Below are 19603 nucleotides of genomic sequence, written 5' to 3'. Positions count from 1 at the left end.
TCTCCTAAAGTCTTACCCTAAACCCCAGTGTACTATTCAGTTTCACTTGAAAAGAAACATGTTTATTTTGTTATTGCTGTATTATTAAAAGTGAATAACTTCTGATTTTTGATTAAGAGGAGAGGGGGAACAGTAACTGTATTTACTTGTTGCAGTAGCATCTGTTCTTTCCCATTTCAAAACTTGGGAAGATGAAGGTCAAATTAAACATCACAATTATGTGCAGCAAAAAATCAGGTAATTATAATAAATTCAAACTGATAAAGATGACCCTACATAAAGAGAAAGCAAGTAATGCCAGTAAAGGCCCTAACCTGACAAAAAATTATTTTCTTGTTCAATGGATAAATCTGTCTGTGCAAACCATACTGGCTCTTGTGGCTGTATTTACATACTAATTTATATGTCAGAGGGTTGAGTTCATGATAGTCTTAATTACACATCAAAATATTTTTTTTAAATGCACACAAACAACAGAATTAATACATCTACAAGTTCTTTGATGTGCATTTTCTTTTAAATCACAGTATGCACCCTTTTAAACAGAGTATTGGAAAGTTTTTTTCTAAGTGCAGCCATGTGCTTTTTCTGTTTCAGAATGTTTTATAATTCTGCTATACCAAATATCTTTTAATAACTTGCACTATTCTAAGAAATCTCGGTGCTTTCTACAAAGATCAATGTGGCTTACAGAAGACAGGAATAGCACATCTACCCATTTAGCAGCTTGTCACCTGATATTTGCCAAAACAGCATAAAATGATGATTCAGAAATAATCCGAAAGCCAAGCCTTACAGATTTACAGAGAAACTATAAGACACTCTGGACTTCCAAATAAAATCACAAAACCAAGAATTAAACCTACCAAAAACAATCTACAGATACCGTCTAAGGGCAAAGACTTTCAGTTATGCCTAAATATTTAGAGAATAATGAATTTTCTACTTTGCAATGCTACAATGACTATAATGCTTTTGGCACAGTCAATACCCAGTCTTGAAGGTCCAAGACCATACAAAACTTTTAGCAGCTCTTATACCTGATCATTTGTAATACACTTCAATTTTTTTTTTTATTATTTGAAATACTGAGCTGTGGCAAAGCTAAATAGGATATATACCTCTGCAGGCTGATGAAATTTTTATAAAATCTTGCAAAACTACAGACTGATAGTCAGTGACAAGATTTTGCTTTATTTTCCTTTTCTTTTTCCCTTGCAAGTGGATATAGCTACAGAATAAGGCAAACCATCCCTCATTCTCCAAAAGAAGTCATTCCTTTGGTGTGTCATGTATAAGGCAGCACAACTGCACAGAAAAGAAAAGATTTATCTGCCAAGTGGCTCACCTTCTCCAGCAATCTGAACATGACATGACCTATTGCTAAAATTATGCCGTATAAATGAAAGTGGACTATTAAGTAAAGAGAAGGAGTTGAGATCAGTCACAGAAAAGCTTTGTGTTACTCTGTCTTCAGGCTTTTCAACACCCACTAGCAGCATCAGAAAAGCAGGAGATCCATTTAAAAAAAAAATGTGAACACCATGAAAAGATACTGAATTTAGAAATCAGCATTTCATGAGAAACTTTGCTGCTCAGATCAGACCAGATCCAGAAATTACATGCTATTCCAGTATTCCAAGTTCAGCTGGGTGTGTAAAATACAAGTTCTGCAATTTGTATTTTTAATATCTGTCCAGTTTAAGAATAAAAGCCAGAATAAATAAGATTTTCAAAGATTCTTGTGAATGTTACATGTAATATGTAGTCAATGGAAAATGTTTCATTTTCTTTCATCTGACTGTATTCCAGCAAGGGCTAGCTGACAAAAAATTGTATTTATATTTACATGTATATGGATATTTATATTTAGTTTAATACAAAAAATACCAAAAGCTGGCACAAGCCTAGTTAAACAGTGATGTGGTCCTGAGTTTGCCGTAGCTCTTCCTTTCCTACACATTTGCATCATGACCAGAATAGCTATTTCCTAGAATCCTGCAGAAATATGCAAATCCCTAAATACTGATGAGATACTTACAAATATTTACTACTTTCCAGAAAAGTCCCCTAGGCATCAAAGCAGTACTAACAAGCATGCCGATAACTTTGTATCCACCTTCAGTTTAACCATGAAGTGCTTGAAACCTAGGCAAACTTAGGAGAGCTCTCTCCTATTCTTCTTAAGAAAAATGCAGAGGTTGAATTAAATATATTTTATGACTCTCTACTACTTGCGATGGGTAAAATCACTTTGATATTTTTTTCTATTTTTGAAACCTTGTGTAGTTGGTTGAGTTGCTTACCAACAGAGAAAAAGCAAAGTATCCAAATGATAACATAATGAAGACGTATCTAATAGGTGTCATTTTAACAAACCGATTCAAAAATCTTTATGCTATGAGACAACCTGTATGCTGCTACAAATCTTGCCTCTATTAGCTTGTTGTGACTTTGTTTCTGGATATTTTATGCCCACAACAGATGGGAACAGAAAAAATACTAACCTGTCTTCAATTGAGATGAATCAATGACATCCACAGCATTAGGTGAACATCTTCCTATTACAAACTGCCAGCATATAAAGGAATAAATATTTAACTAATGGTCTTTACCTCCTTGTCAAGTGACTGTTCATTTGGTTGCTTTGTTTCACACTAGTTTGTTAACAAGTTCTGCATAGACATTTCTGGTTCTTTCAAATAAATATTGCCTTTGCAAAAGCAAATGTCTTTGCAATGTCGTGACTTCCTAAATATTAGAAAATGTCGAAGGCGTTATTACTTAAAATATTACTTTAATTTACTACTTTATTCATCTTTGACTTATACCAAAGATGGGAAGGAGAGTGCCAAGATGCTATTGATCTGTTGATTTTTTCTGTCCTTTCGTAAGGGGGAGTGTCTGTCAAGTTTTTTTACTGAAAAGGGAATATTGATCGAGTTTACCTGGCTTGGACACATCTTTCTCCTTTTTCAGGTATTGGCCCTTCAGTCTTTGCTACCAAGATCTGATATATGTATGTTCAATCTGTATGTATTCAATCTGAGAGCTATTATTTCTCTGAGAACAATTCAGTCACTGCAGCAGAAAAACATCTGAACTTCCTCAAAGTGACCAGAATGTAGCAATATGTCCTTTTTCTGTACCATTTCTTGATGTGTGATTTTATTGTCTACCGTCTACATTTTATATCTTATAATTGCTGTTAATTTCCTCTGATAAGTTATGTCTTTGGCCCGTAACAGTAAACACACGAGGCTATATTTGCTTTCTTACCATACTTTGATTTCTCTCAGCATGCAATGCTTTGCACAGGTCAAACTTTTAGCTGGTGCATTAGATAGTGTTTGACATATTTGGCTTAATGAAAGCTCTCTCTTGTCTTCCTGTGTTTATTTCCTCCATTTTGAATTATGCCTGTTCCAGTTTTGTATATACTGAGCTTTGGGAGGATCTGAATGAGGAAGATACTGTGACTTCAGCAAATATGTCATTTCTAGCTGCTTTCAATGTAAGAAGGACCAGAACTCTTTCCATTAGTTGCATTCCACAGATATATGCATGAAATACCGTTGTAACTACAGCAGGAAAAAAAACCAGTTGAAAGTAAAAGAGGGATAAGATTTTTGCATGGTGCTAATCAGAGGAGAACCAAAAAACAACCACTTTCTTCATGTCCATTATCATTCTATGTTGCCTAGCAATTCATGTTAATTACACTATTTTCTGTACTCTTACAAAGAAAACAACGGAGCCAAAAAATGCATAATCCTATATATATAAGACTAAAAATGTAGTTGAGCCTAGCATTTAAGCCCAACAAATCAAAACAAGTCACAATCTCCTGATTTTTCAATTTTTTTTAATTCCAGGAGAACAAACAAAAAGCAATGCACTAGGCAAAAATAGATATTGCAGTATATACATTAAAACGCTGAAACCTGTGGTTTGAGATTCAATTTTCCTTTTTCTCAAGTCTCAGTTAAGTGAAATATAAGCTATTTTTATCTGCAATAATCTAGAAAATATGCTGACAAAATGTGTAGCACAAACTAGTCTTTGAAATATCCATTTATCTAATTTGCAGAGTAATGAAAAATATACAGTATTCATTAGCATTATATAGAATGGCTTATAATTATTAGGCTATAATCAAATACTTATTTCAAATTATATGATTAAACTATGATAAAGCAATGAGCAAGACTATACAAAAAATTCAGTACAGTTTTTATAGCTAATGATATACATAAGATTTCGGGGTCTCAGAAACCAGAAGAAAAAAAATATTTAATTAAGACATACTTTAGCTCTAGTTCATAATAACGGGCACACAAATGGCTGCCAGAAAAAGAGAAACATTTTTCTAAAGCATAGAAACATGCAATTTCTAGCTTATTTCTTTCATTCCTGATTGTCTCTGATGTCGGGAAACAGATAAGAACCAAAACCAAAAAGAAGAATGAAAATGTTGAGCACTGCAGGAACTGAAAAATGCCAGACATTTCTATGCTAATGTTTAATAAAGTGTGTGCATAAAAAACAGAGGGGAAAACAAACAAACAAACAAAAAAAAAAACCCAACACTTTGCTGTTATGTGAAAACATGAGAAATGCAATACCACTTGACTGCTGCTGGGTATTACTTTACACCAAAATCACCATGAAACTGGCTTTACTCAACACAGTTTAAAATATATTAATATCTTTACACATGTATTATATTTCTGATGCTCAAAACATTCTAATATGCTGCAGCCAGCAAGGTTTGAGGATAATGATTAAGATGATTCAGGTGGATGGTGACTTTTCTGCTGATTTCATACACCTGTGTATGTTGAGCCTAACCTCTAATGAAACTGCAGTTACACTAGTTTTAGGGTATCCTTCTCCATGGTTAAAGATGTTTCTGCCCCACAGCTCCCTACTAATGTCCCATTTTGATACAATTATTTCCCTTTCAGGTGGCAGAACGGACCCAGCAAGCCAGTTAGTCTGGGTTACACAACCTACCAGGATTAGCCCCATGACTTTATACAGAGATGGATTAGGGGGTTTCACATAGTCACTGTCAGAGCTCAGATTTTTAGAGGTTTTAATGCTCACTCATCCTCTCCTTCTAAACCTCTCATTCTCACTTATGTTTCTTGATAACACTGTGTGGGCTTTCTTGATTGCAAATTTCTGTTTTAAACAACTGTGAGATTAATGCGTCAGCCACTGGCTAATTTTTGTGTTATTGGATTTATAGCTCATCCCTTACTGCTCCCTGTCTCTGATATATTGACCCCATGGTCTTGTTGCAACTCAGGCTTAACAAAACTGAATGTAAACTCTTTTTCTCCCACACACTCTCATTTCCTCCCTCATTGTCTACTTGTAAAGGAAAAGCTCCAATCCTTCCTACTCAAATCTTTTCTGGACTTTTTTCTTGCTCAACAAACTCAGGCCAGTCCTCTTCATCTACAGTAGATGCCAGGGTCATCCTCTCCTCTGCTTACTCTCTGCCAGGTTTCTCCCCCAGGGCTTGTGTTACCTCATACTAGGATTTCTGCCCAGTTTGCCTTCCTGGACTTTCTTATGGACATATGCCAAATACTGTTGCTCTGGCTGTTTCTGTTTTGCTGACATGAACTGATTTCACTACTTTGCTCAGCCGACCTGTCTCCTGGCATGTCCCCTCTGGTTGCCCATTTACTATAATAACCTATTTTGGCTTCTTTTAAGCACCTCAGTAACTCTGCACATCCTTACTGTCCCTTGCTGGTGTTCATTCTGATCCTTTTTCCTTATGCCACCATACATAACCTCATCTCTTGGTTTTGTGGCTTCACCCAAAATTGCCTCCAACTTGTATTACACAACTGACAGTGTTAATTAGCACTCATTCCAGAAAGTTATCACCCTGTACACATGTATTTCTTTTTAATTCAAATAATACCTACAAGGGATCCAACAGCCTTTTTCTTTCTGTTTTATAAAGGACTCTTTCTTCCACAAAACTCTTTTCTTCTACCCTTTGGTCACCATTCTTTTTGTCCTTTGAAAGGACCTAACAAGTCATGGATCAGCATGTAAACAGTTCCATTATAAAGCAAACAAAGACTTCTTCTGAGCACTTCTCTGAGGTAGTTAAGAAAAAAAAAAAAAAAACCAAACAAAAAACCCCAAAACAGCCCAAACTAATTGATTTGGTCTGGTCCTCATTTAAAGGCCATTCTTTTGACACGTTTCAGGTTATCTCTAAACTGCAATCCAAAGGAATGATGGGAAATTGTACAGACATGCCTAGGCTACTGAGATCAAGGCCCTTGTTGAAGCTACCTAGATCAAGTACCTACAGAATGTAGCACAGGGGTACAAAGCACGGTCTGAATGAGGGGATGAAGTTTTCATAGAAGAGTTTAAAGTATATTTCACAACCAAGATTTCATTCAATGCATGTGACATGAAGAACCATCAGCTCCTTAAGGAAAGTGGGTTCATGCAGGAATACGTTGAGCTCATGGAGCATGATTCAGATGCTGCTAGCTTATATCATGTAAGCTCATACAGCCTTTTGCACGGTTAAAACATCTGTTTTAAAAGTTAAGGAGTTACATTAAAATGAGTTACCTTCTCTTGATATTGTCGCCGTGATGAATCCAGAGACTGAATGAGGGCAGTGGCATGACCAACAAACATCGCATAACAAGTTGCCCCCACAATCATACTCAACATGGTTATCCAGAGGTCAGACATGCTGACGGGGGCGCGGGCTCCATAACCAATGCAGAGCATATGGCTCATGGCTTTGAAGAGTGCGTATGAGTACTGCTTTCCCCAGGAATCGTTCTGCAAGAAAAAAGACAAGTGACTGAGCCAGCAAGCAACTGAAGGGAAAAAATGTATTCGTACCTGTGTAATGGGATCATTACTGGCTCTGACAGAGCACTCTGGTAACTCTGTGCATAAGGAGATATTCCTTCTAAATTGATTGTTAGATAAAGCATCGGAGATTCTGCCCGATAATACTTAGCACAGTGAGATGAAATAAAATTGACTATTTTTAATACATGATTGTATTCTTAAACATGAGTGTTAACCTAATTACAAGGAGACTAAAGGTCAATTTTATTTCACAGTCCATGGCAGATGGATTAGAAAGAGCTGACCAAGCAGACTTATCAAGAGCAAGAAAGTAATATTTTAACAGGCATGAACATACTTCTATGGCCTGATTTCTTTCTTTTCAGCATTGTCCATAGTGATACACAACCACATTTCATTTTATCAGCTGTTTCACTTTCTAAGGACAGGGGGGAAGAGTGTTCTTTTTAATGTCTGCTTATCCTGTTTTTTTCTTGTAATATATGGTTCATACCAGAAGCATCTCAACTCAAAAGTCTGTTATGGCCACGGTCTATGAAACACAGCTCAAAAGAAAAGGTGAATACCATGGTCCTGCATTTCTAACTTGTAGCTATCCCTTCACATTCTCTCTAGGAGATTAGAAGGACCGGACAGCTCACTAACAAGCTTTTAGAATTGCAAAGGTGGTGTCAGCATCCTCCCTTTAGCTTTACATAGTGACAGTCAAAGGGGCTGTTCCCAGAGAAAAGCAGACATTTTAAGACATTCCAACAAGCTCTGGGACTCCTTGTCAGATTTTTCTATTTTCCTTGCCAAAGGAATGAGACCAGAACAGGAAAACAAATTGTGCTTGGAGGCACACAGCATACATGGGAAAACACAGTATTTACCACAAAGAACTGAGAACAATTTCAGAAATGAGGGAATGAAGACAGAACTGGGATGACATTAGTAAGATTAGGCAGCTATCCAGTATAGTGTCTAATAAACAGGATCAAAAATAATAAACGTTAACATAAACAAATCTTGAAACCAGCAGTAGCATTTATATATAAAATTTACATATGAAATATCAATATTTTTGTCTCTTTTCCACCCATATAAGGATTGCTCAAATGCTCTTTTTTCTCAAATAGCTTCAGGCTTGCTTTGTTGCCATTTAAATACCAAGGTTACTAACTACTCTTGTGCTTTTCATCTATTAAAATGCTTTTTCCAGAACCCTTATTAGCTAAAGTAACTGGTAATTCATCCAATTCTTGGATTGCAGATGACAAAGTTACTATTTATTCATTAATATAATAATTTAGACATTGATTTTTCCTCTATATTTAAACTTGTTTCATTTTATAAGTTAAAGCTTTTCAGATTTGTGTGCTGTTTCTGTCTTCACAAGTGAAAATTTTGTGTTGTAAATACTGCTAAGGAACAAGTTTTCAATGTTTTTACTTAAAAAGATAATTAGACTGCTGGGAATTAGGTTGGTTTCACTGTTGTAATGAGGAAATACACTTCCTTTTGTTTTGGGGCTTTAAAATAACTCAAAAACTGAAAGAACTAAAGAAGTTTCCCTGAAAAATCTCTGGTTCAGAATTCAAATACTCAGCCCCAGTACAGAAACTCCTCGATGATTGGGTCAGTGCAGTTATTTTAATGCAAGTTCCCTGTCTCTCAGGAAAGCAACTTACAGCAATCAGTTTTGAAAGACATTCCTTCCAACTAGTATCAATCTCCTTTGGGTAGAAATAATTTATAAGGGAATTTTTAGAAACCCACACTAAATTCTTTAGCAGTTGCAGCTTTATATAGGCTGTATTAGGCAAACAGTAAATCGCTTGCTTAAAAAATATATCTGTTTTTTACAGCTACAAGTAGCACTATTAAAGCCACAGTATTCAAGGGATTGCAATATCAAAACATCAGTTCTTGCAGGGCTCCATACCATGGATCTTACTCCTAAACTGTATTTTTTAGCACAACTATTAAAAATATTAAAGAAAAATATATTGCCTATGGATTATTTTTTTTTATCATAGCCTTGGTATGATGAATCTCAATTAAAATTCTTTCAGTAAAATGGTATTTTTACATCAAAGTCTTTGAGTCAATCCAAATGCTGGTTGATTTTATTTCCTGACTGAGATAATTTCCAAGTCTGTGAATTACAGTGTTAAGTAAAATACCATTGTCTATAAGAAAGAACAAGAAAATGGAAGTGAGGAGAAGCAAGAAGAAAGATACAGGGAGGTCTTTCTACTAAGTATGTAATAGGGTGAGTGAAAAATAAATTAAATACTGCTTGAGAAGTAGTACCATGATGGAATAAGTGAGCTGTAATGACAATAAAGAAATAACTCAAAATGTACAACAAAGTAAACAAATGTATGTTTAACCACGTATCTACATTTATATGTAAGCCAAAGTAGGATTCAACACCTCAGTCAGAACTGCATCTGAATCCAAACTGGAGGTCAAGGCCATCTCAAATGGCCTTTTTGTTACACAAATTGCATAAGATACTACCACATAGCTTGTGGCAGACCTTGTTACAGGCTAGACACATTTCAGACATTTGTGAAGGGATGGTCCTGAGCAGCAGCACCTCAGATGGGTAGAAGGGGTTTAGCAGAATGAGAAAAAGACCTGGTGAAGAAGCCTGACAAAACATTTTAATTCAAATTGGATTTGCCTGAGAATTTTGTTGCTGAAAATACTTGCCAATGCTTTTTGATTTGTTTCTTCTCCTTAATAATCAACCAGGTTTCATACCATCAGTTGCAAACATTGGTCTTTGCAGTTTCTATGGGGATTTTTTGTAAGATGATACTGAGCAAATACCATTATGAAGGGTACAAATTTCAGTACAGTTACTGGTTTTGTTCAATGATATATCCCATATATAAACACCTTAGAAATAACATTGGTTCTAATGTCAAATCCTTTAAATCATATATGCTACTACCAATGTTGCTATATAAAAGAATAATAATTATTATTATTTAATGATTTTTCTACTTGTGTTGTATAACCTAAGGTTTGACAGAAGCAACTCTAACTTTGTTTCAATGTGACAGATAGAAAATTTCCACAACTCCATTCCGACGTGCTGCTCTTCACTGTACAAGTGAGGAGTGGCCATTGTCCTGCTAGTAGCCTACAGAGATTTTTCTTTAATGTGAAGCTTTATTGCACTTGCATCATAAAAAGATTTTTATATAACACATTCACAGATAATATCCCTGAGATAAAAAGCCTTATTCTATGAAGTAAAGAATCCTGTGTTTACATAGTCAGCTTTTCTTTTAACACAATTTTAAAATATTAATACTTCTATAAATACATTTTGAATTTTTCACTAAACAGTCATATCCTGTTTTTAATATATAGATTTTTAAAAAACTTAAAAACACAAACCAATATGAGCTGCAAAAATCTCCTACCAATCAGTAAAAAAGGGCATTTAATTTCTTATTTGACAGTGGGTTGACCAATGTTTCCAGATTAGCAGTAATCGGTTTAAAACATTTTAAATGAATTTGGAAACACTATTAAAGACTGTAATTGTGAGAAATACTGAAGCTGTTTATCCAAGGATTGATTACATAATCCATCTTGATGACATTAGGAAATCCTCACATTTGTGGAAGGAATGATACACTGATCACTTGCAGTTAGTTCTGTAAGTATATACATTAACTTAGTAGTTATTCTAAAGAATACATTAATCACAAAGCACTTCTGATTTTTAAAAGTCTCTTTCCAAGCCTCTAACTACACCACAGGATGGTCTCATCATTTCACAAACCTGCTACAAATATCTTTTTGTAATATTAGCTTTTCAGCTCATAAGAAATAAATCACAGAAAAGTCACAGGGCACCTTCTAAGAGACCACAATAAAAGGCAAATTATTTTTCTCAGTGGATTAAGAAAGGGTTTCTATTGAACTATGGATTTACTATGGAATCTATGGAGGTTTTCACCAGGAGTTTTTGTAGTCATCAGACAAATCAATTCCACCCCCATATTCCACTCATTTCCTCAGGCACAGCTTATCTTCCCTCAGCCATACCCTTGCATTGAGATATAAATTGATTTAGAAATCTCTAACAAGCAGACCATTGCACAGACAGTAGTGGTTTCCACATTTTTGACTCAGTTCCTTTTTCCTTTCACATCAGTCGCTGTATGTGTCACATAAATGGTCCTCTCCGTTTATAAGGGCATGCTTTACAATCACAGAGCTTGACTTAGGAATTGAGATGATTTCTACAAGGATCTTCAACTCACTCTCATGATTCTCCATTTCAAAGAAAAGAGTGGGAAAGTAGCCTGTCCCTACCCCAAACAGCTTGCCTTGTAATCACTCACACACATCCATTCATGCTCACCACTGCCTATGGGTTCTTCTGAAAGTTGTCAATATCTGAAGGAGGTAAGATGGATGCAAACCTTGACAGGATATAGATGGTTTGTGTCTATCCTAGCAAATTAAAAAGTATCAGAAAGCCTTCCCAAGTTCTGGAACTTGGTTCACATGGGTATACTGTTACAAACGCCCCTGGTGTGGCACTGGCTGCGTAGCACTCTCCCAAGTAATAGCAGGTCTGCTTTGGAGCAGGTGTGGGTGAGGAACCATTACTTCTAGGCAGCTGGCATGAGCTTGTCCTGTGCTGAAACCCAAACAAGATTAATACTATGGATACAGTAGGCAGCTCCCATCTTACTCCTAACTAGGTGCCCATTAAAAGTGGGCACCTTTAATTTATGAGCATGGAGGAAGCTAGACAGTCCATAAGTAAGCCCTCTGGTTTTAGCATTGTCACAGGAAGTTATTGCATTAAAAAAATGTAAAGTTCAGGATGGGGCTTCAAAGGCTGAAGAAAGCACAAAGAAGCATCCTTGCTCGCATGGCAGCACATACTGTAATGCAGTAGTGGCCCCAAGGAAACATCTGGCTAAAATCTGGAGGACATGCTGGCCAAAGGTACTGTAAAAAATACAGTCTTTTCCAATGGAATTCAATTAAACTGCATTTGTGTCTTATATAGCCATACTATGAGTTATTTGCATATAATTGCAAGCCATTATTTCCAATAGTTTCTTAAAGACTTCTTAAATTTAAGAATTATTTAAAATACTATTTAAGAAATGAGAAAGGCATGCTAAGAAAAGTCTATACCTGTGTGTTAATGACATTTCTAACTGGTATGTCTCTCAGAACTAGAAAAAAAAATGTGTTTCTTATCAAATATTGCACCGAGTTGTGACTATTTTTTTATACATCTGTTTTTAAACTTAATAGGTGGCATCATCTTTAGTAACAACTACTACCACTGGAGAGCATTTCTTCTCTTCTTTGAAATCAATTTCATTATAGAAATATATATATAAAAATATTTTTTAAAAAAATTATATCACTGAAAGTGCAGATGTTACCATGCCATTCCTTACTGAACTTTGTTCTTTGAGATCCTTTTACTGAAATTTATCAAATAATATAAGTCTGATGAAGACATTCAGCTTTTTGTTCTCCTCTCTCACAGCACACACAGTTTCATGAAGTTCAAATCACACTGGTTTTTGATCCTAAAATAAACTTAAGTACCATTGTTTACAAGGGACTGACTGGAACAGATACACATTGCCTGCCAAAGGGAAAGCACGTTGTAATCACAATAAGTATCGTGTGGTCACAATAACTGTGTACAACAAGTTCATCTACAGGTTTTTAGTAAACGTAATTTCACTGGACAAACAATGCATTCCAGAGAAAACCACTTTCTTACAAAAGAAGAAAAAAAAAATTAAAACAATGCCCTGTGTAATAAAAAATTACATAAACCCTGCAAGAAAGCATTTTTAATGAAAAACTGAAGGTCATGAAATAGCACTGCTCAGGAGAGGTAAAAAATCAGAGTGCATTAAAGATACCCTATCTTTTTTCTTCTCTTTTCAGTTGGTGAAATGAGCTGGGTATGATGCAAAACAGTGTAACAAGCCTCAAGCATTGAAACAAACCATTTATGAAATGCTTTTATAATGCAATCACTAAGAAAAGCTTTGAATTTTCAACAGTAGCTATCCGATAGTCAAGAACAGGCAGATGATAATATGGGCTTAATATAGTACAGTTCTGGGAGGTGGCTGAAGGAGTGAAGTGACATAAACCTGATTCTTGACTCCAGAGCGTACTGCTTTACTGCAAACTGTTATGACAAATCTCCACCATCATAGACAATATTTGCAACCAATTTAGAAAAGGGAACTCAACAGAAGGAACTGCATCTCTCTATTCTGTGAACAATTCAGTCTAGACAGCAAATTACATGAAGCATCTGACATAAAATCCCACATAAAATGACAAACGGAAAGTATATGGTTTTGGCACTGGACGTTTAGCTTTCTGAGTGCTATCAACATTCTCTTTGAATCAAAGTGATTTTGAAGCTATATAAAAAAACAGAAGGGGAAAAACTAACTTAGCAAGTGGCAGAAAAGGCTATTATTAGGAAAAGGCTAGGGAAACAATACATAACTTGAAAGGTACATAGACACGCACTAAATCATAGTATCGCAATAGTTTCTCACTAAGAACATCTCAAAACGTTCAAAGCCTGATTTTCCAAGACATATTTTCATCCTTGTTCTATATACTTACACACTCTACCAAAATATTTTTTAAGTATTTGTTTCAATATGTACTTAGGAAAAACAAAATAAATTATGGATCACAGTAGATTATAGCATTTTAATATAATCCACTCATGAAGACAAATGCGTGTACATAGGGTCTGAGTATGTTTTAATCTGCTTTAAAATGAATAAAGGGGAAACAATGCTACTTTCACACAGATAATAATTGTAAGAATTGGGACTAGGATTCAGGAGTTCCAGTGCTTTAAAAAAGAGCATCCTGGTAAGGTGATGCTTAGTGCTACACAGGCAAATTCAAATATATTTCTTATTAGTCTAAAGATATTATTTTTACTGTGTTTTATTTTCTCTTCAAGTAGTGTAGTTTTAAAGGCAGAGGTTCAGTGCTGGTGTTAAGCATTCTTCACTTAGCTGGTAATGAAGGCAAGTTTTTTGATCTAATTCCTAACCTGATGCCTTTGAGACTTCAGGCTACATCTGGTTTGTTTACAGTTCTTCAAGAAATTAACTTACTAAATACTTAAGCCCTCAGGAGGCTGGTCTGCTTTTTTGGTAAATCCCAGTCCTTCACCAAATACTATACCCTACAAAAAGTTGTGCATTATTTTATTAGGCAGTGACAGCAGGTAAAAAAAAAAGTTTTGCAGGTGAAATTCTGTTCTGGTTGTACAAACAGAACAAACCTCTGTGTCAAAGCAAGTAGGCTGGATCTAGGTCAGAGGCTTTTCTTTTTCTGATAACTCATCTGAATTTTGCTGATGACTTTTTCTTAAATCCAGATGGCCTAAAACTGCAGGTACTTACCAGAATCTGCAAGACTTTCAAGGTAATAAAATAACATTAAGAAAAAAAAAGATTCAGCAGCCTAAATGCTGCCCACAAAATGATGTCTAGGCATTAAGAAAAAATAAATAATCATTTCCTTCCTCTACCAGAGGAACATTAACCTAAATCATAGAAGAATACCCTAACTTTTGGGGTACCAAGTTCATGTTTTGAGGGGAAAGAAGGGGAACATGGGGCTTTTCTCTTTGAGCACCCTTGAGGGAGCTGGCAGACCACCCAAGCGACCCTGTAGCATTCAGCTAAGAGGCGAGGAGCACCCAGGTCCCAGTCCCAGCTCTAAACACAGGGACAACCCTGTACAACCAGCAGCCCATGCCCACTCAGTCACTCTGGGCCCTCTCTGGTAAAGTCACCCCAGCATGGGGTGCAGCGCCAAGGACAGCCTGCAAGGCCAGCTCGAGACCATGACAGTACAGCAAAGTTACAACACTGTGACACCGTGCCCATGCCTCTGGCCCAATAGCAAAATTCACATGCACTCAAAAAGTGATTGGACAAACTACTGGAAGAAACACACAGCGATGGTTATTAAGCACATGGATACCAGCTCTGGATCCAGAAGTCCCTCAGCTGCAAATTTCTGAAAGTTTATAAGATATGCTAAAGCAACCCTTACTCCATGCTTGCTGTGGTTTGATCTGCCCTGGGCACCTGCTCTTCGCCACCCTTGGAAAAGGCTAGACACAGAATGGGGCAGGCCTCACACAGCCACTTCATCACTTCTGTGGTCCCACCTGAATGAACTCCCAACAGCCAAGACACTAACCTGGATGTGGCCGTACACTCAATTTGTCTTTAGTTTATTCTTCTCTTTTCTCTACCCGCTTTTCTATCAGTCCAAAAAATCTCTTGTATTCCTCACCTGAAAGTGACATGCACTAAAGCCATTGACACATAATTCACATTTCATTTTCAGTCTTCCATATAGACTGTTTTATTGCATTATTTTTACCTGATTAGTGATCATGTGGGATATAACCTCTCTTACTGTCATGTGTACTTTTAAAATAGATTATTTTTTGCTTACTAGAGAAAAAGCAGTTCAAAGATATTCATTCCTTGTTCTAAACTATCTACCTCCACTCAGATTTGTATTATCTAAAGAAGAGATGGAAAATCATACTTTGGATAAAGAAATTTGGAAACAGCTGTGACCAAGTCATAAATAGGCTTCATTGTTATATACTTTGTCCCCACAGATCAGTGAATACAGAAAAGGATTAAGTCACAAATTATCTACTTTTCATGGGTCTAACTTTTCTTGAACCACCTTGCCTTCTCACAGCTTCACAGTAAGTATTTATGAGACACAAATTCCATCGACACAGCAATGATAATACCATTTAACTGTACAGAAATGCTTGGAAAACATATGGGATACCTTCATAGCTGCAACATAAAACATAAGAAAGCCTCTCGCTGCAATTAAAAATTAAACTGCATGCTTTGATCCACAAAATTATCCTGCAGAGCAACTATAACATCCACCTGCTGAGTAGTTTAAAGGAATTCTGGTTTCTGGTTCTAGATACCAAGGATGAAAATGCTCTTACTGAAATAGGTAAGCCTGAAGCAGATGGCCCAGACAAGAGGACAAACCCTGGGGAAGAGGCCAGTCATGGGAGGTCTAGGATGGGCATCTGAGGGAGAGAGGAACAGGAAGAAGACCACGATCCTGAACAAGAGAGGATGGGAATAGTAACTGCACATTGCATTTTGTATTGTTTGCACATGAGTGTCTACGATGACCAGTGGTCCAAATTTTCCTAGGTTTTGTTTGCAAGAATGGGCGATAAGGGAGGAAGGCATAATAAAATTTCACATCATCTGACTTCAGGTACTTCATTTTGATGGCTAAGTAAGTTGGTGTGTCTCCTTAGGCTCCCTACAAGGAAGATTAGTGCAGGTGCTGTGTATCACCTCCAGGGGAGAGTTTCTCTCTTCATCAGATGCAGCAGGATCCTATTTAGCTACAGCTGCCTCCATTAGCTTCCTGAGGTCCCCTGCTGATGGTGTCTCTGTTTTCATGGATGGACACTCCTCCCCATTTCTTCCTTGCTCCAATGCAGTGGAGAAAACGAATTTCTAAGAACAGTCTCTTTTCTTAAGCTATAGTTTTATTTTATGAGCCATGGGTTTACTCTTGCAATTGAATTTGACCTTCAGATCAGGAAATGGGTTTGCCGTTGCAAAGGTTGAGAGAAGTCAGTGGGGCTCTGTAAGAGATGCTGAACTAGGTGCTGGCTAGGTAAATAGAGTTCCACTACAGTGGCTTTTATGTAAGCATACTACAGTGAGATGGTATCATAAACCACAGGTAGGAGAATAGAGACACGGAAAAAGATACCTAATGAGAACAGAGAAATGCTTAGAATGCAAACTTCGTAATTACTGACTTATATGGATGATGTTATACAGCAGAGAGCACGCAATGACAGTAAGAGTTCTTGGATTCAGGGCATATATTTGAATAGAAGGATGCTAAATTGCAAGCATCTTAAAGGACACAGATTCTAATGAAAATAGCATATAGTTACCCCAAAAACTTGTTATCTATCTTGCAAATGGTTGGAAATCTTCCTCAACTGGAAGCTTCGTATTTACTGGACACTTGCTAAATGACAAAACTGATCTTAAAAATCTGATAATCCACTGCATATCTATTATATGTTAAGTACAATCAAAAGAATAGTCTTTTTTTACTATTAGCTGGTCCATTGAAACAAAGTCATCAAACCCAGTCAAGGCAAACTAGTACCATGTCAGCGTTTGATTATGTGAATAAATATAGCCACCCACAGCATTACGTAAAGCATAAAGTAAGTACGAATAGTGATAAACAACAATCGTTTATTTTTATTGCAACCATGTTTTGCATCCTCCAAGCACACAGGAACAGATAAGTTTTAGCTGTCTTACAAACAAAAAAATTATCATAATTCCCACCAAAAAGTTAGAGACCAAAGTTCCCACCACTGAAATTAGGTTTAAAGTGGTCTTGAATCAAATCTAATTTCATGGGTATTTTGTCCTTCTGATGTTTTCATTCAAAATCCCACAATTCTTGCTTATATTTATATATATATAAGCATTTTTTAGAATCAAACCTGTGAAAAGGAACAAAATGGGCAAAAATTCATCAGAGGACATATCAAAGCAGCTTTCATTCTTCAAAACAGAAAAATGACATATTTTTCATAATGAAATTGAGAGTCATTACTGGCTAGAAACACAGGTTATATTTAGGCATTTAGGTGATTTTTTAATTAATACCATATATATATAGTTGTTAACTCAGATTATGCCTTCAGTGTCACCACCGTAAGTGAATAATTTAAGAGTTATTTTTTCTGTCTTAAAAATTATTATTCATGAGTAGATTTTGAAGAATATCTTCTGGATAGTCTGTGTATAAAGATCTATATATTATTGGTATAACCAAGCAGTGAGCACTTTCTTATATCAAGTCCGAATGATTTTAAAAGCAAAACAATAAAACCAACAAGTTTTGTTAACCCTAAAAAACCTTTATCTTTTATTCATTTGTAGACATGCCAACTTCATGTTTCCTCAGATCATGTTGAGATGGATGACTGCACTGGCTCATACTGTTTTTTGAAAAAAGAGACATCTGCTCCAGATGTTACAGATGTTACATTTCTATGTAAACTACCTCATTCCTTCTTTCTCTTCCCTGCCTTGGTTTTGGGTTTTTTTTGTGCATGTATTTTGCCTTCACAATTCACCTCAGCTGGTTTAGAGTTAATACATTTATCAACCTGCAAAACACACTTGGTTAGGAGCCGTGCAGTTATACCATTATTTCTGAGGGCGTGTGGCATTTCTTGGTTGCACTTCCTGTCAGCATTTATACGTTATGCTTTCTATAAACAGCTGCTTTGTAAAGATACTGCAGAAGCCTAAGGGAACATCATCCTTGCATATTCATACAACTCACAAATAAACACATTTATTTTAGCATGTTTTTTATAATGCATGAGTTTTATAATTTTTTAATATTTTTATATATAATATATAAATATAAAAATAATTTTTATTTATACTTATATATATATTTATAATACTCTGTTTAGGCACAAGAGTATGTAACAGCAGGAAGGTCTTGCTGCAAGAGTAAAGCCATGAGAAACAGTGTTAGAGAATAAGGAAGTAAAGGCACATTTTAGATACTCTATATTGTATTTGCATTTAACATACAGAGATGAAGGTAAAGGACAGGCAGCCTTTAGGTGAGTTATGGGTTATGACAGCTTATAAAGAGACATCTACATAGGTCAAAAAATTCCAGAGCCAAATCTGCCCTCATCTACTGGAAACACAGCATGCCTACCCACTGCCCTTCAGTGTAACTTTCCAGGTCGAGCTCTTGCATTTAAAAAAAAACCCTGAGTTAAATTTGTATTTGCTCCCACCAAAGTTTTTTTCTATGCTTCATAAACTATTTCTGAACATCTGAAAGTTATTCAAAATAAATAGAAAACTCCCTCAAATATTTTTCTGTCAGTGTTGTTTCAACAACATTTAACTTAGTTTAGGTTTGGCATAACTTTTCTAGTGGTATTTACCATAATTTTCAAAGTTTTTTTTACTATTAGAGATTAGCGTAGGAATATTGCATATTATTGCAAAGAGTGACAAATGATTGTTGCTATACCTTTATCCCTGACCACCGTTTAGTTACTCTCTGTAAAACTGAACTAACAGTCTAGGTAGATTCTGCTTGAAAATATCACTTCTAAGCAGAATGATGTTCAAAAAGTCATGTAAATCCCTCCCTATCTGTATCAATGCAGATAATCTGCTTTTTGATTATATGAACTATTGCCAAAGTGCTAGGCTACCCTCAGATGCAAGCTAGCTCCATCCTCTTCCAAACATAAAAGCTCAAATACAGTGACTACATTCTAATGAACTGTTGACTGAAAAAAAAAAAAAAAAAAAAAAAAAAAAGAAAAGGACAAAAATATTTTATGGAAATCCAAAAGAAACTACATTATCATATTTTATTACAGATTAAGCCACCTTGGGAGGACTAAAATGATACATGAGATGGACTGGGAAAAGTACAAGTCATCTGGGAACTATTTTCTTGTTTCATTCAAAATGCCAATTGGTGATTTTCAAAGAGATTGTTTCAAAGCAGACCTCTCATTGTATTAGCAGTAGTGCAAAATACAGGTAAAATTGTGTTATTGAACTAGACCTGAGAGTGTACATCTCTCTCT

At 35.9% G+C, this 19603-nt stretch overlaps 1 protein-coding gene across 1 annotated transcript in view; it reads right to left on the bottom strand.

Annotated features, from left to right (window-relative positions):
• Positions 1-19603, bottom strand: part of HCN1 (hyperpolarization activated cyclic nucleotide gated potassium channel 1) — a 195194-nt gene that overhangs the window by 61039 nt on the left and 114552 nt on the right. Inside the window, exon 4 of the mRNA XM_055791664.1 lies at positions 6619-6837. Coding sequence (XP_055647639.1) covers positions 6619-6837 — 219 coding nt within the window. The remainder of the gene's footprint in view (positions 1-6618; positions 6838-19603) is intronic.

This window comes from Falco peregrinus, chromosome Z (assembly GCF_023634155.1).
Source record: "Falco peregrinus isolate bFalPer1 chromosome Z, bFalPer1.pri, whole genome shotgun sequence".
NCBI lineage: Eukaryota > Metazoa > Chordata > Aves > Falconiformes > Falconidae > Falco > Falco peregrinus.
Note: the sequence above shows the minus strand (reverse complement) of the source record. Positions and strands in the feature narration are given on the sequence as shown.